At 43.2% G+C, this 20,116-nt stretch overlaps 2 protein-coding genes across 2 annotated transcripts; both read right to left on the reverse strand.

Moving 5' to 3' along the window:
* Positions 1 to 13,904: 13,904 nt before the first annotated feature.
* Positions 13,905 to 14,886, reverse strand: LOC129482504 (large ribosomal subunit protein uL18-like). The gene has a single exon (XM_063639968.1). It carries the CDS (start codon positions 14,643 to 14,645, stop codon positions 13,905 to 13,907), a length of 741 nt encoding a protein of 246 aa, XP_063496038.1. The 5' UTR covers positions 14,646 to 14,886.
* Positions 14,887 to 15,805: 919 nt separating this feature from the next.
* LOC129482506 (small ribosomal subunit protein eS27-like) lies at positions 15,806 to 16,103 on the reverse strand. The gene has a single exon (XM_055278415.2). The coding sequence runs from the start codon at positions 16,095 to 16,097 to the stop codon at positions 15,843 to 15,845; it is 255 nt and encodes an 84-aa protein (XP_055134390.1). The 5' UTR covers positions 16,098 to 16,103; the 3' UTR covers positions 15,806 to 15,842.
* Positions 16,104 to 20,116: the final 4,013 nt, after the last annotated feature.

A 20,116-nucleotide genomic window follows, 5' to 3' on the forward strand; every position in this document is an offset into this window, starting at 1 on the left:
AAACTTAATGAAGCATGAAATTACCGGCTGGTCTGATGGGAGATATGATGTGGCCCTAAAGTACAGTAGGTGGTGCCTGAAACATGGTGACAGTAGTGGAAATACCTTAGGGTGACCCACAATTAGTCACTCTCATGCAATTCCGTTTCCTTGGGTGTGGGAAGAACCTGCCAATAGCATGTGGCAAAGGATATCATTACTGTGTTTATGCTATGTTATATGTCAAAAGTGAAGATACAGTGCAGCTGTAATTAAGGTACTCAGTTGACTTTGAGTTCATTAAAAGGCAGAATAGCATATGTGGACCTCCCCTTATCAGATGAGCCACTTAAATTGGCTCATAGGTGGATCACAAGGTCAGGAGATCGAGACCCGCCCTGGTTAACATGGTGAAACCTCATCTGTACTAAAAATACAAAAAAACTAGCCAGGCGTGGTGGCAGGTGCCTGTAGTCCCAGCTACTCGGGAGACTGAGGCAGGAGAATGGCATAAACCCGGGAGGCAGAGCTTGCAGTGAGCCGAGAACATGCCACTGCACTCTAGCCTGGGCAACAGAGCGAGACTCCATCTAAAAAAAAAAAAAGGTCTCCTAGGCATTCCCTGATGTCAGGCAAAATAGAAAAGACTCTGTCTTTTCATTGTTGCCTTTGAAGAAGCAAGCTGCCATGAATTATATAGCCATTGGAAAATGAATTCTGCCAACAAGCAAATGAGCTTAAAAAGTAACACAGAGTCTGGGCACAGTGGCTCACGCCTGTAATCCCATCACTTTGGGAGGCTGAGGTGGGTAGATTGCTTCAGCCCAGGAGTTTGAGACCAGCCTGGGCAACATGGTAAAACTTCATCTCTATAGTAAAATACAAAAATTATCCAGGCACAGTGGCATGCACCTGTAGTCCTAGCTACTCAGGAGGCTGAGGCGAAAGGATGGTTTGGGTCCAGGAGGCAGAGGTTGCAATGAGTCAAAATCACCCCACTACACTCCAGCCTGAGTGACAGCCAGACTCTGTCTAAAAAAAACAAAAACAAAAACGTAATACAGGCCACTGACATCTTGATTGCATCCCTGTGAAATGTTTCACCTGAAAATCTAGCTAACCTGTGCCCACTGACCAACAGGAATGGAGATAATATATTTACATTGTTGTAAACTGCTAAATTGACTGTGTGTGGTGGCTCACACCTGTAATCCCAGCATCTTGGGAAATCAAGGTGGGGGGAATCACTTGAGGCCAGGAGTTTGAGACTAGCCTGAGCAATGTAGCAAGACCCTGTCTCTACAAAATTAAAAAATTAGCCAAGTGTGGTGGTGTGTGCTTGTAGTCCTAGCTATTCTGGAGGCTGAATGGGAAGATCTCTTTAGCCCAGGAGTTCGTGGTTACAATGAGCTATGATCACACCACTGCACTCCAGAATGGACGACAAAGTGAGACCTTGTGATATGGTTTGGCTGTGTCCCCACCCAAATCTCACCTTGAATTATAATAATCGCCTGTGTCAAGGGTGGGGCCAGGTGGAGATAATTGAATCATGGGGGGTGATTTCCCCTATTCTGTTCTCTTGGTAGTGAGTAAGTCTCATTAGATCTGATGGTTTTATAAATGGGAGTTCCCCTGCACAAACGCTCTTGCCTGCCGCCATGTAAGATATGCCTTTGTTTCTCCTTTGCTTTCCTCCATGATGGTGAGGCTTTCCCAGCCATGTGGAACTGTGAGTCCATTAAACTTCTTTCTTTATAAATTACCCAGTCTCAGATATGTCTTTATTAGCAGGCTGAGAATCAACTAATACATCTTGTATTAACGTATTAATACGTGAATAAAAAAGTTGCTAAATATGTAGAACTACACTCTCTGTCTTCCCTTTGGTGTTAGGAAGATCAGATAGGCACTACAAGAGCATTTTCTTGCTAAATGGTATCTAAATTCCCTCTTATCAATGGCAATTACTCATTTAGATGCTAACACCATAGGGGCAAAAATCCTGACATGTATGAGTCTTATAGCAGAAGCACCTGGAAAAAAAACAAAAACAAAAAAACAGACAAACATTTCTGAGCAAAAATGCAAGCTTTTTAAACAAATAGTTTGTTTTGATCAGTTCACATCATGTAGGTCATTTCATCCAGCCTCACTGGCACATAAGTAGTACATATTGAGCTAGGCACGGTGGCTGATGCCTGTAATCCCAGCACTTTGGGAGGCTGAGGCAGGTGGATCATGAGGTCAGGGGTTCGAGACCATCGTGGCTAACATGGTGAAACCCCATCTCTACTAAAAAATACAAAAATTAGCTGGGCATGGTGGTGGGCTCCTGTAATCCCAGCTACTCAGGAGACTGAGGCAGGAGAATCACTTGAACTCGGGAGGCAGAGGTTGCAGTGAGCCAAGATCGCACCTCTGCACTCCATCCTGGCGACAGAGTGAGATCTGTCTAAAAAAAAAAAAACGTAGTATATATTGAAAGTATAAAGGGGTGAACCACTTTGAATTGTGTATGACGAAAGTAGCTCAGAGTTCAGGTGAAAAATGTGTTATTATAAACTCAACTATCAATTTAATCTGTCTTTAATGTATGAATCAAAATTAAGTGTTTTCTGTCGGGGTGATTGGACCCAACACCAGGCTGTGGGGCGACGAAGTCCAGAGGAGTCAAAGGAATGAGAAAAGACAAGTTAAGAGAAAAACTGGGACCAGGGGCCAACGCTAGTATGGAGGCTGGGTGATCAAACAAAGAAACAGGTGGTGAGGATGTGGGGGTTGAAAGGAAGTGGTGTATCAAGGGAATGTGCCACAGCTGTGATGGTTTAGCATTTTCTTTGAAACATATGGCTACTTGAGATAATGGGAGTGCTAGAAGCAAGGAGCCAGCAAGTCTAGACACGTTCCAAAGGCCACAAGGGGTTTTAGACCCTGGACCCCAGACGTGTTCCAAGACTCTTTTACATTGTGTCAGACATGCAAGCCCTGCTTCAAATTCTCTCCCAATACTCAGCTTTTCTCCCAACATTTTCTATTACAAACATCAATGGAAAAATCAATGATCTATTTAAAATATTGTAAATACCGTCACTATGTTTGAAGATATGTTTTAATTTTTTATTATTCCTTTAATTGAAAGAACTGTATGCCAGTTAATAAGGTGTTGCCTTTTAGATGAAAATTAATCATTCATTGCCTGCTCTGTCAAAATCGAGTCAGATACCCTTAAAAATATATTGTGTTGCAACAGTAAGCTTTGTCAGTAGTTGAAGGTGGTTGGACATTGTAAAAAGAGATTTTCCTTTCTGGTTCCACTGTGGTCTCTCAGCAGTTTCCCATAGCATGCATGCCTTTCTCCAGCACAAGGTTTCTACAGTATGTGTGGGCAATCCTGCAGCAACAATGGCTTTTCTAGCATCAGACTCCTACAATGCATGACAGCAGCACTAGTGGTCAGCCACTTCCTATATCCCGTACCCTTAGGTGGTTTCTAGTGTAGTGATTCCAGTAAGACACCTACCTGTGAATGCCTTTCCCTGGCACCTAAGTGGGAAGATTTCTGGAAAGTTCCATGGGTGCCACACACTGTGACTATTCTATGTACCCTCTAACAAGCTCTGGATTGCAATCCACTTATAGTAAATAAATGTCCATTTCAAACATTCCCTCCTCAAATTCTTGTGTTTTGTCTGCCTCCTGATTGGACCCTTACTGAAAGAATTAATACTAGCATTATTCCAAGATATATTTCCACAGAGATGAGTCTGGGAGGTTGTGTTGGTTATTCCTTTATGTTAGAGCACATTCCACAGCTCTTTGTCAATGTGCAACGGGATACTAGTAACCTATGACATGCAGTGGTATCACAATCAAGCAATGACCTGTGGTTGATTGTGACAAAATGCCAACTGAAACACGTGCCTTGGGAGCCCAAGTGACTGCCGCACTTAATGTTATGGTAGTCAAGATTACTGTAAGGACTGTGGGGTGGAATGGATTCAGCTGAGGGTCCTTGAGTGATTAGGAACAGAAAATAACAAGCTTAGGTTCCTTAATTCTCAGTTCAAGCCACGGTTTGAAAACCTGAGAACTTCCATGGCGACTATAAAGGAAACTCATTTCTTGTAGCTGCAGGGCTGATATTATTGAATATCAAAAAGAAAGATGAGATCCTGAAACTTGGACTGGGGGGAATCTGTTTAGACTCAGCTGAAACTGATGATCTGGATACAAAGTCAGGCTGAGCCTTTCTTACCAGTGGAAGTAGTTTCTTTCTATTGTTTGAAGAAAATATCTTTCCTCTGCATGAAAGCTTCATTAGATACCATTAAAGGGGGTGCCCATTTTTCCTAAAGTCCCCCACAAATCATTACTTTTTGCTAGTAGCATGACTAGACCCCATAACTAGGGTTGAATATCAACCTATTCCTAAGGGACAGGTACACATTATGACCTGTAGGAAACAGCTACATGTAAAAGGAATTGTAACATATATTGGAAGAAACCTGGGGAATGTTGGAAGAGCATGCTAAGGTCGTTATACTAAGGAGGACAAAATATAACAGTAGATTGGGTTAATTAATCTCAGCACTATTACCGAGGATTCAAGATTTACTGTGCTGCGGGCATGTGGCTCACACCTATAATCCCAGCACTTTGGAGGCCAAGGCAGGAGGATAACATGAGTCCATAAATTTAAGACCAGTTTGGGCAACATAATGAGACCTTGTATCTACAAAAAGTAAATAAATAAATTAGCCAGGGAGAGTGGTACACCTGTAGTCCCAGCTACTTGGGGGGGCTGAGATCAGAGGATCACTTGAGCCCTGGAGGTTGAGGCTGCAGTGAGCCGTGATCATGCAACTGCAGTCCAGCCTGGGCAACAGAGCCAGACCCTGTCTCAAAAAATTAAAAAAAAAAAAAAGATTTATTGTGCTGTCTTATGTAGAGGAAGAGGACTCCAACATCTTGTTCATGTGATAACTTTGCCAAAGACACAATGTACAATTTGTTTTTAAGGCCAGTGGGGGCTGTACCAGTAATCAGAATGTTTTGGCAAACAGAAGACTTTGGTGGTAGCTAACTAATCACAGGGTCCCTAGAATGAAATAGATGAGAAGTGTACCTAGAGTATTGTTTGTTCTCTATATGAAGAAAAGTTCCAAGTCTGGTAGTCAAATGTTCAACAGATGCCTACCTAGCTTTCTTTTTTTTTATTATTATACTTTAAGTTCTAGGGTACATGTGCACAACATGAGGGTTTGTTACATACGTATACATGTGCCATGTTGGTTTGCTGCACCCATTAACTCGTCATTTAACATTAGGTGTATCTCGTAATGCTATCCCTCCCTCCTGCCCCCACCCCACAACAGGCCCTGGTGTGTGATGTTCCCCTTCCTGTGTCCATGTGTTCTCATTGTTCAATTCCCACGTATGGGTGAGAACATGCGGTGTTTGGTTTTTTGTCCTTGTGATAGTTTGCTGAGAATGATGGTTTCCAGCTTCATCCATGTCCCTATAAAGGACATGAGCTCATCCTTTTTTATGGCTGCATAGTATTCCATGGCGTATATGTGCCACATTTTCTTAATCCAGTCTATCATTGTTGGACATTTGGGTTGGTTCCAAGTCTTTGCTATTGTGAATAGTGCCACAATAAACATATGTGTGCATGTGTCTTTATAGCAGCATGATTGATAATCCTTTGGGTGTATACCCAGTAATGGGATGGCTGGGTTAAATGGTATTTCTAGTTTTAGATCCCTGAGGAATCGCCACACTGACTTCCACAATGGTTGAACTAGTTTACAGTACCACCAACAGTGTAAAAGTGTTACTATTTCTCCACATCCTCTCCAGCACCTGTTGTTTCCTGACTTTTTAATGATGGCCATTCTAGCTGATGTGAGATGGTATTTCATTGTGGTTTTGATTTTTATTTCTCTGATGGCCAGTGATGATGAGCATTTTTTCATGTGTCTTTTGGCTGCATAAATGTCTTCTTTCGAGAAGTGTCTGTTCATATCCTTCACCCACTTTTTGATGGGGTCGTTTTTTTTTTCTTGTAAATTTGTTTGCGTTCATTGTAGATTCTGGATATTAGCCTTTTGTCAGATGTGTGGATTGCAAAATTTTCTCCCATTCTGTAGGTTACTTATTCACCCTGATGGTAGTTTCTTTTGCTGTGCAGAAGCTCTTTAGTTTAATTAGATCCCATTTGTCAATTTTGGCTTTTGTTGCCATTGCTTTTGGTGTTTTAGACATGAGGTCCTTGCCCATGCCTATGTCCTGAATGGTATTGCCTAGGTTTTCTTCTAGGGTTTTCATGGTTTTAAGTCTAACATGTAAGTCTTTAATCCATCTTGAATTAATTTTTGTATAAGGTGTAAGGAAGGGATCCAGTTTCAGCTTACTACATATGGCCAGCCAGTTTTCCCAGCACCATTTATTAAAGAGGGAATCCTTTCCCTGTTTCTTGTTTTTGTCAGGTTTGTCAAAGATCAGATAGTTGTAGATATGTGGCATTATTTCTGAGGGCTCTGTTCTATTCCATTGGTCTATATCTCTGTTTTGGAACCAGTACCATGCTGTTTTGGTTACTGTAACCTTGTAGTATAGTTTGAAGTCAGGTAGCGTGATGCCTCCAGCTTTGTTCTTTTGGCTTAGGATTGACTTGGCAATGCAGGCTCTTTTTTGGGTCCATATGAACTTTAAAGTAGTTTTTTCCAATTCTGTGAAGAAAGTCATTGGTAGCTTGAGGGGGATGGCATTGAATCTATAAATTATCTTGGGCAGTATGGCCACTTTCACAATATTGATTCTTCCTACCCATGAGCATGGAATGTTCTTCCATTTGTTTGTATCCTCTTTTATTTCGTTGAGCAGCCTACCTATCTTTCAACCCTAAGTCAATTCACAGTTGCAGAGTGATACTACATAGACGATGAAAAGAACACTTGTTTGTATGACTGAGACAAAAAAGAATGTCATCGTGTTTTACCTTACCTGGAATATGCTCAATTGGTGACCAAATTGTTGCCACTCTGTGCATGACCACAAAAGTACCGCAGGTATTGATTTTGAAGTTACACATAAACTTTAGTGAGTGGGCATATTTGCAAATATATAACCTGAGAATAATGAAGATTGACTATCTTTAAACAACATAAGGAGTCAACATCAGTTTCTGAAGTGAAATAATGACTCAGTTAAATTTTCAAGGGCAAATTCAGATTTCAAGTGCACAGAACATAGGAAGGAAAGGACACGAAAATCAGAAAAATTCACAAGTGTAATGAGGTGAGAAGGGACATGGCGCACTGATTACAAAGGAATCAGAATGATCTGTTCATAGAGTTGTAAATGGAATTGTGGAGGAAGACATGAGGGGGAACAGACAGGCAGGACAAGTTCTTTTCCTTCTATGTAAATAAGAGAAACTGAGAAATTGTAACGTAAGACAAGATTTAATATTATTTTGGGACTTCAGAATGGTATTGCATAAATGCTTAATTGTTCCTAATTTCGGGAGGGGAAAATGGAAATAGCATTTCCATTGCATTTTTGTGAACAAAATTTGAGTGATCATGTTCTTTGTTGCATGTTGTAGATGGAGAGGTGAATGAAAGAGTCAGCTTTCTTCCTGTACTTGAGGCATCTGTGAATTGGGAATTCAGACAAACAAATAAGCAACTAATTCTGGATAGAAAATTTGTGATTTAGACTATGCATTCTACTGGGGAATTTCAGACGTATAGGAATGTAGTTGAAATTTAAGTGGTCAGGGAATGCTATCTGAAGGAAGAAAATTATGACTAGAGACAAGAATAAATAGTAGTAACTTAAAAAAATATGTATCAGGGAAGAAAAAACGGATTTATGTTCCAGGAAAGAAACTAAGTATGAACAGATGATGAAATATTTCAGGAACTGTGTCCAGAATTGGTTCCTTCCAGTGGGTTCTTGGTCTCGCTGACTTCAAGAATGAAGCCACAGACCCTGCCACTGAGTGTTACAGTTCTTAAAGATGTGTCCAGAGTTTGTTCCTTCAGATGTTCAGATGTGTCTGGAGTTTTGTCCTTCTGGTGGGTTCGTGGTCTTGCTGACTTAAGGAGTGAAGCCACAGACCTTCGCAGTCAGTGTTACAGCTTTTAAAAGTGGCGCATCCAGAGTTGTTCGTTCCTCCAGGTGGGTTCATGATCTCGCGGGCTTCAGGAGTGAAGCTGCAGACCTTTGTGGTGTTACAAGCGTTACAAGCTCGTAAAGGTAGTGTGGACCCAAAGAGTGAGCAGCAGCAAGATTTATTGCAAAAGCCAAAAAAACAATGCTTCCAAAGCGTGGAAAGGGACCCCACCGGGTTGCCCCTGCTAGCTCGGGTGGCCAGCTTTTATTCCCTTATTTGGCCCCGCCCATGTCCTGCTGATTGGTTCATTTTACAGAGTGCTGACTGGTCCATTTTTACAGAGTGCTGATTGGTGCATTTACAAACCTTTAGCTAGACACAGAGCACTGATTGGTGTGTTTACAATCCTTTAGCTAGACAGAAAAGTTTTCCAAGTCCCCACCCAACCCAGAAGCCCAGCTGGCTTCACCTCTCAGAACCACAGATAGAGATTATTTTATTTATCTGAATCAATCTGAAAGTATATGCTGGGACTAGATGTTGAGGATACTTAATGGCACATTAATTCTTTGATTTTGTATATATGTAGATACATTCATTAGCTACAGTTGGCAGCTTCCTAATAGGGATGCCACAGATATGACTGTAAATTGAGAATTTTGGTTTCCTAGTGTCTGAAAAGTGGTTAACCCAAAGTTTTGGCTTTAGAGAGTCTATAGAGGCAAAAGTGTAGAGGGTTTGGCAGAGAAAAAACAAAAACAAAAACAAATCATCCTAAGGGCCAAAGGAAATGGTCACAAGGAAAATGGTCAAAAACTTGCATCATTCTCTTTATCCACTCACACCACTCTATGCAGGATCCCAAATCAGTCCTTGAATGTTTCGGCACAGGTTCCATTCATGCTCTCCAGTGGAAATTTCATTTGGTTTATAGGATTCAGGATTGTGGAACCATCTGGTATCAAGAAAATAAGAGGCCATGAAAAAGCTTACAGAATGTTGGTACAAGCAGCTGCTAGGGATGTTACTGAGTTTTAATGGGAGAGATAGTCCCAGAAAGCTGGAAGAAGAAAGGTCAGGGCCAAGTGCGGTGGCTCACACTCGTAATCCCATCACTTTGGAGGCAGAGAAGGGTGGATCACTTGAGTTCAGGAGTTCGAGACCAGCTTGGGCAATGTGGATAAACCCCATCTCTACAAAAACATACAAAAGAAAATTGCTGTGTGTGGTAGTGCACGCCTGTGGTCCCAGGTATTTGGGAGGCTGAGGTGGGAAGATCACCTGAGCCCAGGAGGTGGCAGTTGCAGTGAGCAGAGCTGAGGTCTGGCCACTGCATTCCAGCCTGGGCTACAGAGCAAAGTCCTGTCTCAAAAAAAAAAAAAAAAAAAAGAAAAGATCGGAACAAGAAAAAGGAAAAAGATGGGTAAAAACATAGAAATGACTAAGTTCATTTCAGCAGGAATTTTTTAAAATATATTTCAAAACTGAAACAATGCTATGTTTTGCTACAGTGTGTGAGGGGAACACAATTCAGGATAATGCACAGTAAAAATGCAGGGAAGCCTGGCCGCGTATCCACTTTTAATACCACATACTACAGTTAACAGTTGGTGTGAACCCTATTAGGCTGATTTCAATTACAAACATGGATGTACAGGAGTGTGTTTTAATGGCATACATGCATAGTTCATATTTTATTAGAAAATCTGTTCAGGGCGGCCACAGTGGCTAACGCCTGTAATCCTAGCACTTTGGGAGGCTGAGGCGGGTGGATCACCTGAGGTTAGGAGCTCAAGACCAGCCTGGCCAACATGGTGAAACTCCGTCTCTACTAAAAATACAAAAATTCGCCAGGCATGGTGCCATGCACCTGTAATCCCAGCTACACAGGAGGCTGAAGCAGGAGAATCACTTGAACCTGGGAGGCAGAGGTTGCAGTGAGCCGAGATCAGGCCACTGCACTCCAGCCTGGGCAACAGAGCAAGACTCCCTCTTGAAAAAAAAAAAAGAAAAGAAAAGAAAGAAAGAAAATCCTGGCTGAGCACGGTGGCTCACTTCTGTAATCCTAGCATTTTGGGAGGATCGCTCGAGGTCAGGAGTTCAAGACTAGCCTTGCCAACATGGTGAAACCCTGTCTCTACTAAAAATACAAAAATTAGCTGGGCATCAGCTACTCTTGAGGCTGAGGCAGGAGAATGGTGTGATCTCAGCAAGTGGATCTTGCAGTGAGCTGAGATCGCGCCACTGCACTCCAGCCTGGACTCCGTCTCAAAAAAAAAAAAAATTATCTGGGTATGGTGGCATGTGCCTATAAAATCCCAGCTACTTGGAAGGCTGAGGCAGGAGAATCTCTTGAACCCAGAATTCAGAGGTTGCAGTGAGCTGAGATCCTGCCACTGCACTCCAGCCTGAGTGAGAGAGCAAGACTCCATCTCAAAAAAAAAAAAAAAAATTAAAAATTAGATCCAACAAATTAGCTCAAGAACACTTCCTTGACTGGCTCAGAAATCTCACCCAATTTTAAGATGGATGTTAAAAAATAACAGGGAGGGCCGGGTGTGGTGGCTCACACATGTAATCCCAGCACTTTGGGAGGCCGAGGTGGGGGGATTATGAGGTCAGGAGTTCGAGACCAGCCTCGCCAATATGGTGAAACCCCGTCTCCACTAAATATACAAAAATTAGCTGGGCGTGGTGGCGTGCGCCTGTAGTCCTAGCTGCTCAGGATGCTGAGGCAGGAGAGTCTCTTGAACCCAGGAGGCGGAGGTTGCAGTGAGCCGAGATCAAGCCACTGCACTCCAGCCTGGGTGACAGAGTAAGACTCCATCTCAAAAAAAAAAAAAAGAGAGACACATTCTTTCATTTGAATAATGTTAGTCTTTTGTTGTTGTTGTTGTTGTTGAGTTGCCTTTTGTTCATTAAGAACCAGCTGTAACATTTGTTGGGACTTGGTAGAAGATAACTGCTAGGTGGTCATAGCTGTCAGGCTTTTAATGAGAGGAGCTTAGTTTATGTGAAAAAAAAAAAAAAAACAAAGATTAATATTTGGAATAAACTGTAAACTCAGCTTCTGAGTCCAGAGTCAGCCAGTCAAGATTGTTTAGACTTGAGCTTATCTTTAGATGGTGAAGTTAGGAAGGCAGTGACAGTCTAATGAGTTTTCCTAGTTTACAGTTTGTATGTCTTTGGCGATGACATCCAGTGTTCTGGTGAACTTCTTGAGTGGCCCACCCAGCAACAGACACAAAAGTGATTTATTTGAAATTGTAGGAACAAAAAAGTAATATATTTTCATCACCCATTACAAGGTTAATGAGTGAGACTCCTATAACAAAAGACATATTAATAAGAAAAAATCATATCAAATATAGTTACTAAAAGTATTATGTGACATGGGAGTTTTAGAAATGAAGATCAAAAGAACCAGGGAGAACCCTGGGTTTTTTTGTTTTTGTTTTTGTTTTGTTTTTTTTAATTGAGACAAGGTCTGGCTTTGTCACCCTGGCTGGAGTTCAGTGACATGATCTCAGGTCACTTCAACCTCCACCTCCCTGGGCTCAAGCCATACTCCACCTCAGCCTCCCGAGTAGCTGGGACTACAGGTGGGTGCCACCACACCCGGCTAATTTTTGTTTTGTTTTGTTTTTGTAGAGATGGGGTTTTGCCTTGTTGCCCAGGCTGGTCTTGAACTCCTGAGCTCAACCGATTCACCCACCTTGACCTCCCAAAGTGCTGGGATTACAGACATGAGCCACTGTGCATGGCTGGAAAAATCTATTTTTACAGAGACCTATGCAAATGTGTGATTGGAAAACAAATGGGTACAACCTAGTGGCAATAATCTGAGGAGAACTTAGCAAGATCTGTTCAGATTCTTCTTGGTCTCTGGGTATAGAAAAGGACCCTTCTTGAATGAGGATTTTATGACCTACTTTCAGGGGAGATAGGTCAGAGAATTCTTTTATGACCCACTTCAGGGGGAAGAGGTCAAAGAGTGTGCTTCCTGCATCTATTATCTCAATTTCTGAAGTGCCATATTTGGGGGCATTATTTACAGAAACTCAAGGGGGTGTAAGTGCCTATTATCAGAGGTCATTCTTATGGAGGCTATTAACTAAATTTTAGGTGAATGGCTGAGCAGACATCTAGAAATTGTCATTCAGTCTATTTCTAATTAGCTTTTTTCTTTTCTGACTCAGGTAGTTGATTTTGCAGGATCTTCCATCCCTTAGGCGAAGAGGGCCCTAAAGTTCAAGTGATTGCGAGACTGGAGGAGATAAAAGGCTGGCAGGGGAGGGCAGAGGGAGGAAGGACGAAGCAGGTAGGGGCTTGAAGGGGGAAATATCAAAGGAGACAAGAGAACCGAAGGGTGAAATAATGCCAAAAAAGAGGTGGACAGAGTTGGCAAAGCATATCATAAGCAGGGATTTGAGAAGAGGGGATTCAGATGACAGAGAACATCCCAAGGGAGAAACAGAATCCAATATAGAGAATGGAGCGGTCTTAAATAGAGCTAGGAATAGAAGATTTGCAGCCCAGGAAGTCAGGGAATAATACCTATGGAGGAAGGACTTCATGCCAAGTATCCAGGGAATAATCCCCACTGCTATGGTTCTAATGATGGTGCCCTCTCAAAAATTCATGTTGAGGCCGGGCGTGGTGGCTCATGCCTGTAATCCCAGCACTTTGGGAGGCCGAGGCAGGCGGTTCACAAGGTCGGGAGATTGAGACCATCCTGGCTAACATAGTGAAACCCCGTCTCTACTAAAAATACAAAAAAATTAGCCGGCTGTGTTGGCGGGCGCCTGTAGTCCCAGCTACTCAGGAGGCTGAGGCAGGAGAATGGCATGAACCCAGGAGGCAGAGCTTGCAGTGAGCCAAGATGGTGCCACTGCACTCCAGACTGGGCAACAGAGCTAGACTCCATCTCAAAAAAAAAGAAAGAAAGAGAGAAAGGAAAGAAAGAAAGAAAAAGAAAAGAAAGAGAGAAAGAAAAGCTCTTACCAGACACCAATTATGCCAGTGACTTGATGGCATAATTGGACTTCCTGACTCCAGAACTGTGAGAAACAAATTTCTGTTCTTTATAGATTTCCTAGTCTCAGATATTATGCTTAGCAGCACAACTGACTAAGATAGAAATTGGTACTGAGAAGTGGCGGTGTTGCTATAACAAATACCTAAAAATGTAGAGGCTGCTTTGGAACTGAGTAATGGGTAGAGGCTGGAAGAGTTTGGAAGTGCATGCTAGAAGAAGGCTAGTTTGCCATGCATTAAGGGGATTCTGGTGAGGCTTCAGAAGAAGATGAAAACCATAGAGAAAGCCTCCATCTTTGAGATTATCTAGGTGGTTGTGAACAGAATGTTGGAAAAAATATGGACAGTAAAGGCCATTCTGATGAAGTCTTAGATGGAAATGAGGAATATCTTATTGGAAACTGGAGGAAAAGCTATCCTTGTTACAAAGTGGCAGAGGATTTGTTCCTGGAAAGAACAAGGTCTGGGAAAGAAGGGAGTGTATTTCTGCAGCTAGTTACAGGGAGAAGGCCGGAGTAACTCACCATACCAACTCAAAGTTACAAGTTTTTTTCTAGTGCTTACATACATTTTAAGCTCCATGCTACGAGTGGAATTGCACCTCCAAACAGGAATGTTTCTTTCAATCTATATCTAACCTTTAACTAGGACCTAGGGTCTGGAAATCTTTCTCTAGAGTCTTGGAAAGCTTTTTAATCTTTTTTTTGTTCTGTCCATAAGTTTATTGTATCTGGAAAATCATCATAGAAAATTGTTTGGTTTAGCTCTCAGCAGCCTGCTTCTGAGCTCTGAGGAAGCTTGCATTCTTTTGAGCTACCCGATCCTTCTGAGCAAGGGACATTTTAGGATGGTTCCACCTCTTCTTTTTAACTTCTTTCTTGGGCTTATTTTCATAGACTGGTTTCTCTCGTATAGCAGCATCAGCTTTCTTATACATCTCCTCCATCATGTCTGGAGTTACCCTGTTCTTTATGTATTGAGAGAACTGTTTCTTGTAAGCATCTTCATCTTCTTCCATTAAGTAGCACATGTAATCTGCAACATTCTGGCCCATGATGTGCTTCCGGTGTACTTCTGCATTAAATTCCTTGCTTTCAGAACCATAACCAGGGAATCGTTTGGTACTGTGAGGGATAGGCAAGCCTCCATCCACAGCTCCCTTCAGGGCGCCAAAAACTTTATCGCCAGTGGTGGTTCTGGCAAGGCCTGCATCCAAACAGCAGGTAAAGACACTTGGCTGACCATCAATGCTTTCCACACTGTATTCATCGCCAGTCATCTCCACTTGGCCTTCATAGATCTTGTCCATGCCAAATCTATTGAGAAGCCTGCGGACCGGCAGCAGGCCAGTACAATATGCTGCAGCATAATTTGTCAGGTCAACCTTCGCACCATATTTTGGCAGTTCATGTGCATATGCTGCACAGACTATCATATCTCCCTCTATACGGGCATAAGCAATCTGACAAATGATATATCTGTTTGTTACACGAACTATCATTCTGTATTTGGGTGTGTTGTATTTATTTTTATCCCGTATCACCAAGCATTTCTGAGCATAGTAATTAGTTTTACCCTCTCGTCGTCTTCTAAATTTCACTTAGTATCTCTTAAAGTAGGCCTTATTCTTAACAACTTTAACAAACCCCATCCTGTGGAACAGAGACCCGCGTCTGCGGCTCGACAGAGACCTGCAGGCCCAGCGGTGCTGGTGGGGGGAAAGGGAAAACTTTTTAATCTTAAGTGGGCACCTGGAAAAAGGTATCTGTGTAAAATGCTTTTATTATTCAACCAGACTTTAGGCTAAGAAAGCTCATTTTAATGAGTTTATTTTAATATTCCAGCCCTCATGCTCAGTCACCTGTTTCTCCAGTTCTTTAATGTTTAACTTATACATTCATTAGAATTATAACAGATAGTCAGTGGAAACTGACTGTTCTGATTGCTAATGGGAGCCTGCCCTGCCACAAACTTGGTGGAAGTATTTCTGTGTCTTAATAGTTTTTTGGAGGGTAGAATGTAAGAGCGATGAACTAGGACATTTGGCAGAAGAAATCTCTAAGCCAAGTTTTCAGGGTACTGCATGGCTTCTCTTAACTGCTTATAGTAAACTGTGAGAAGAGAAAATCGAGTTAAAGATATAACTTATAATCAAAAGGGAAGCAGATTAGCTGGGCATGGTGGCACACTTGTAGTCCCAGCTACTCTGCAGGCTGAGGTAGGAGGGTTGCTTCAGCACAGGAGATCAAGGCTGCAGTGAGCTATGATCGTACCACAGTCTGGGCAACAGAGTGAGACCCCTATCTCAAAAAAAAAATGGTTATTATTATTATTATTATTGAGATGGAGTCTTGCTTTGTTGCCCAGGCAGGAGTGCAATGGTATGATCTCGGCTCACTACAACCTCTGCCTCCCGGGCTCAAGTGATTCTCCTGACTCAGCCTCCTGAGCAGCTGGGATTACAGGCACCCACCACCACACTCGGCTAATTTTTGTATTTTTAGTAGAGATGGGGTTTCATCATATTGGCCAGGCTGGTCTCGAACTCCTGACTTCATGTTCCACCCACCTCAGCCTCCCAAAGTGCTAGGACTACAGGCGTGAGGCACCTCACCTGGCCAAAGATTATTATTATTACTATTTTATCCAAAATGTGTTTATTGAGATGGTTTCCCACTCATCTTGATTAAGGGTGATTTTAGTGCTGCTTCCTCCTGAAAGAACATCCTTCCATAAGCATTGCTTTTCCTCCTGTAGGCTGGCAGAGGGGAGTGCGGCAGCCAACACACAAAACTACCGTTGGTTCATGGCTAAAGACCGTGGTGATTTTATACCATCCTGGGCATTTTACATCCATGAAGTAGGAATTGGGGCTCTGCACCAGGCGTTTCTTCTTGTGTTTCGTCTTCTTCTCTTCTGCAGAGGGATGAAGGAGATCCTTTGCGAGAGGCATGTTCTTGTGGGTAGGTTGTCACTGCTGGAAAGGGCCAAAGAAAATAATTTTTAAAGGGAAGTTGAACATAAAGATTTGGAAAATTAACAGCCTGGCCTTGTCAAGAATTTTTAAAATATGTTTAGGAGACAAAACCAACTGTGTGGCCAACTGACCATTTGATAAGGAGATTAGTATGACTAGAATGCCAGATGCTATTCATTAAGACAATGGGAGAATGACCCTGAAGACATTTCAGAGAACACTGAGGATGCCACAACCATCACAGGCCCAAAGTGCCAGGTCCTTGAGGGAATAACAAGTTTAAGGAAGGAGCCCAGGGTTCCGGTGAAACCCAGGATGCCTGTGGAAACTTGGGGTTCACTGACTATGCTGCCTCATGTATCTGCTCCCTGAAGTCAAGCAAAGCTTCCCCATCTGTGGTTCAGGTGGGCCCAGGTACAGCTCAGATCACTCCTCCAGAAAACGCAAGTAGTAAAACGGGGTAGCATGCTTGTGGTGCTAACTGCAGGTATGCTAAATCCACAGCTGTGAAGGCATGGCTTTCTCCACCTAATTTCCAAGGAAGCCTTGAAGAATGCCTCAGGGCCCAATCAGAGAACTGCTGTAGGGGCAGGGCTGCCATAGAAAGTTCCCACTAGTGCAATGTCCAGCAGAACTATTGGGTTGGGGCCACCACAGAGTGCCCTCACTAGGGCAATACTCAGTGGAGCCATGGGGGCAGGGCCACCCCTGAGTTCCCAGACCCAGACCTGTAGATCCAGTAGTGCATATTCCAACCTGTGATAGACATAGACACCTGACTACAACCTGCAGAACTGTGGTGTGGGCTGACTCCAGCAGTCATGGCAGCAGGGTCCCCTGGGGGCTTGGGAACCTAAGCACTCCCCCAGTGTCTCTGTAAGGTAAGAGGTAGAATCAAAAAAGCTGATTCTCACACCTCAAGATTGAATTTTATTGGCCTTGTTGGGTTTTGAAGTTATATGGGACATGTTACCCCTATCTTCTTGCCTATTTCCTCCACCAACCTTTTGTTTTTGCCATGGGGTCTAGCTATGTCAACCAGGCTGGTCTCAAATTCCTGGGCTCAAGAGATCCTCCTGTCTCAGCCTCCTGAATAGCTAAGACTGCAGGCATGAGCCACCATGCCTAGCTTATTTCTGACTTTTGTAAAGAGAATGTTTATCCTGTGCCTGTCCCACCATTGTATTTTGGAAACACATAATCTGTTTGACTTCACAGGTTCACAGCTGGAGAGCCATTGTCTCAGGATTAATTGTACCTTGAGCATCACCTATATCTGATTTAGATGATATTTACATGCGACTTTCGACTTAGACTTGAAAGTTGAGCGATGGGGAATGAGTTAAGATATTTTAGGCCGGGCATGGTGGCTCAAGCCTGTAATCCCAGAACTTTGGGAGGCCGAGGCAGGCGGATCACGCGGTCAGGAGATAGAGACCATCCTGGCTAACATGGTGAAACCCTGTCTCTACTAAAAATACAAAAAATTAGCCAGGCATGTTGGCAGGCACCTGTAGTCCCAGCTACTTGGGAGGCTGAGGCAGGAGAATGATGTGAACTCAGGAGGTGGAGGTTGCGGTGAGCCGAGATCGCGCCACTGCACTCCAGCCTGGGGGACAGAGAAAGACTCCATCTCAAAAAAAAAAAAAAAAAAAAAGACATTTTGGAGTTATTAAAGTGAAATGGACATATTCTTGTATGTGAGAAGGACATGAATTTTGCGGTGGCAAGGGTGGAGTGCTATGGTTTGAATAATGGTGTCCCTTCTAAAATTCGTGTGGAAAGTTAATGCCCAATGCAACAGTATTAAGAAGTTTGGCGGCCGGGCGCGGTGGCTCACGCTTGTAATCCCAGCACTTTGGGAGGCCGAGGCGGGTGGATCACGAGATCAGGAGATAGAGACCACGGTGAAACCCCGTCTCTACTAAAAAAATACAAAAAATTAGCCGGGTGCGGTGGCGGGCGCCTGTAGTCCCAGCTACTCGGAGGCTGAGGCAGGAGAATGGCGTGAACCCGGGAGGCGGAGCTTGCACTGAGCCGAGATTGCGCCACTGCACTCCAGCCCGGGCGACAGAGCGAGACTCTGTCTCAAAAAAAAAAAAAAAAAAAAAGAAGTTTGGCAACTGCGTGGTGACTAAGCCATGAGGGCTCTGCTCTAATGCATGATATTAACACCTCTATAAAAGTGTATTTATTTAAAGGGAGCATTTCTTGCCCTTCTGCCCCATTCACCATGTGAGGACATAGTTATGGCTCCTCCACAGGATGCAGCAACAAGACATCATCTTGGAAACAGACAGCAGCCCTGTTGAGACCTCCTTCTGGTGCTTTGATCTTGGACCTCTCATCCTCCAGAAACATGACAAATAAATTTGTGTTCTTTATAAGTTACTCATTATCGGGTATTTATTTATTTATTTATTTTTTTGAGACAGAGTCTCGCTTTGTTGCCCAGGCTGGAGTACAGTGGTGTGATCTCGGCTCACTGCAACCTCCGCCTCCTGGATTCATGTGATTCTCCTGCCTCAGCCTCCTGAGTAGCTGGGATTACAGGCATGCACTACCACACCCGGCTAATTTTTGTATTTTTAGTAGAGACAGGGTTTCACCATGTTTGCCAGTCTGATCTGGAACCCCTGACCTTAGGTGATCTGGCCCCCTCTGCCTCCCAAAGTGCTGGGATTACAGACATGAGCCACTGCGTGTGGCCAATATCAGATATTTTTTTTTTTTTTTTGAGATGGAGTCTTGCTCTGTTGCCCAGGTTGGAGTGCAGTGGCGCAATCTCGGCTCACTGCAAGCTCCGCCTCCCGGGTTCACGCCATCCACCTGCCTCAGCCTCCGGAGTAGCTGGGACTACAGGCGCCTGCCACCACGCCTGGCTAATTTTTTTTTTTTGTATTTGTGGTAGAGACAGGGTTTCACTGTGTTAGCCCGGATGGTTTCGATCTCCTGACCTCGTGATCTGCCCACCTCGGCCTCCCAAAGTGCTGGGATTACAGGGGTGAGCCACCACACCCGGCCAATATCAGGTATTTCTAATAGCAGTACAACGGACTAAGATACTCAGGAAAACAGAGCCAGGAGGAAAAATATTCTATCTTAGGGAGTTAGGGAATCATGCCCACTCAAGAAAGAGTATAAGGGCTGGGCATATTGGCTCATGCCTGTAATCTCAGCACTTTGGGAGGACAAGGTGGGCGGGTCACTTGAGGTCAGGAGTTTGAGACCAGCCTGACTAACATGGTGAAAGACCGCCTCTACTAAAAATACAAAAATTAGCCAGGTGTGGTGGCACATGCCTGTAATCCCAGCTACTTGGCAGGCTAAGACTGGAGAATCGCTTAAACCTGGTGGGAGGCAGAGACTACAGTGAGCCAAGATCGCGCCACTGCACTTCAGCCTGGGTGACATAGTGAGACTCCTCCTCAAAAAAAAAAAAAAAAAGAAAGAAAGAAAAAGAGTATAGGGGGAATAACACTCATAAGTTATTTTTAGTCCAAACAGACCCCTTTAACAAAATAAAGATTAACAAGAGAAAAGCAAACAAGTTTATTAATGTGTATATTTCATCTACACATGGAAAATACCCAGAAAATGAATAGATATCAAAGAAGTGCTTTGAATTCCAGCATATATAGCATCTTCAGCAGAGAACTGTACATTTTTAGAGAAGTGAAAAGGAAAAGGAGATTGTGTCTATAGGGGTGACAACTTATGGAAAGGCAAATAAATTGCAGATAAATTCAGTTAATAAGCATGTTACTATAAATTCCTTTGGTACCATTTCCAGGCTGACCAGGGTTTAAAGTTTTCTTCAGTGGTTAGCCTTTGTTCTCCCTGGTAAAAGTGTAAGTGTGGGGAGTGGGGAGGGAGAGGGTACCTTTTGTCTTCACAACTCTATGTCTTGCTTTTCGGCCAGTAAAGGAAGAACGAAAAACTTTCCTGCATCTGCTTCTTCTTAATTGTCTTCAGCTCAACAATGCTTCCTATTT

The sequence above is a fragment of the Symphalangus syndactylus genome, chromosome 5, assembly GCF_028878055.3.
Source record: "Symphalangus syndactylus isolate Jambi chromosome 5, NHGRI_mSymSyn1-v2.1_pri, whole genome shotgun sequence".
Lineage (NCBI taxonomy): Eukaryota > Metazoa > Chordata > Mammalia > Primates > Hylobatidae > Symphalangus > Symphalangus syndactylus.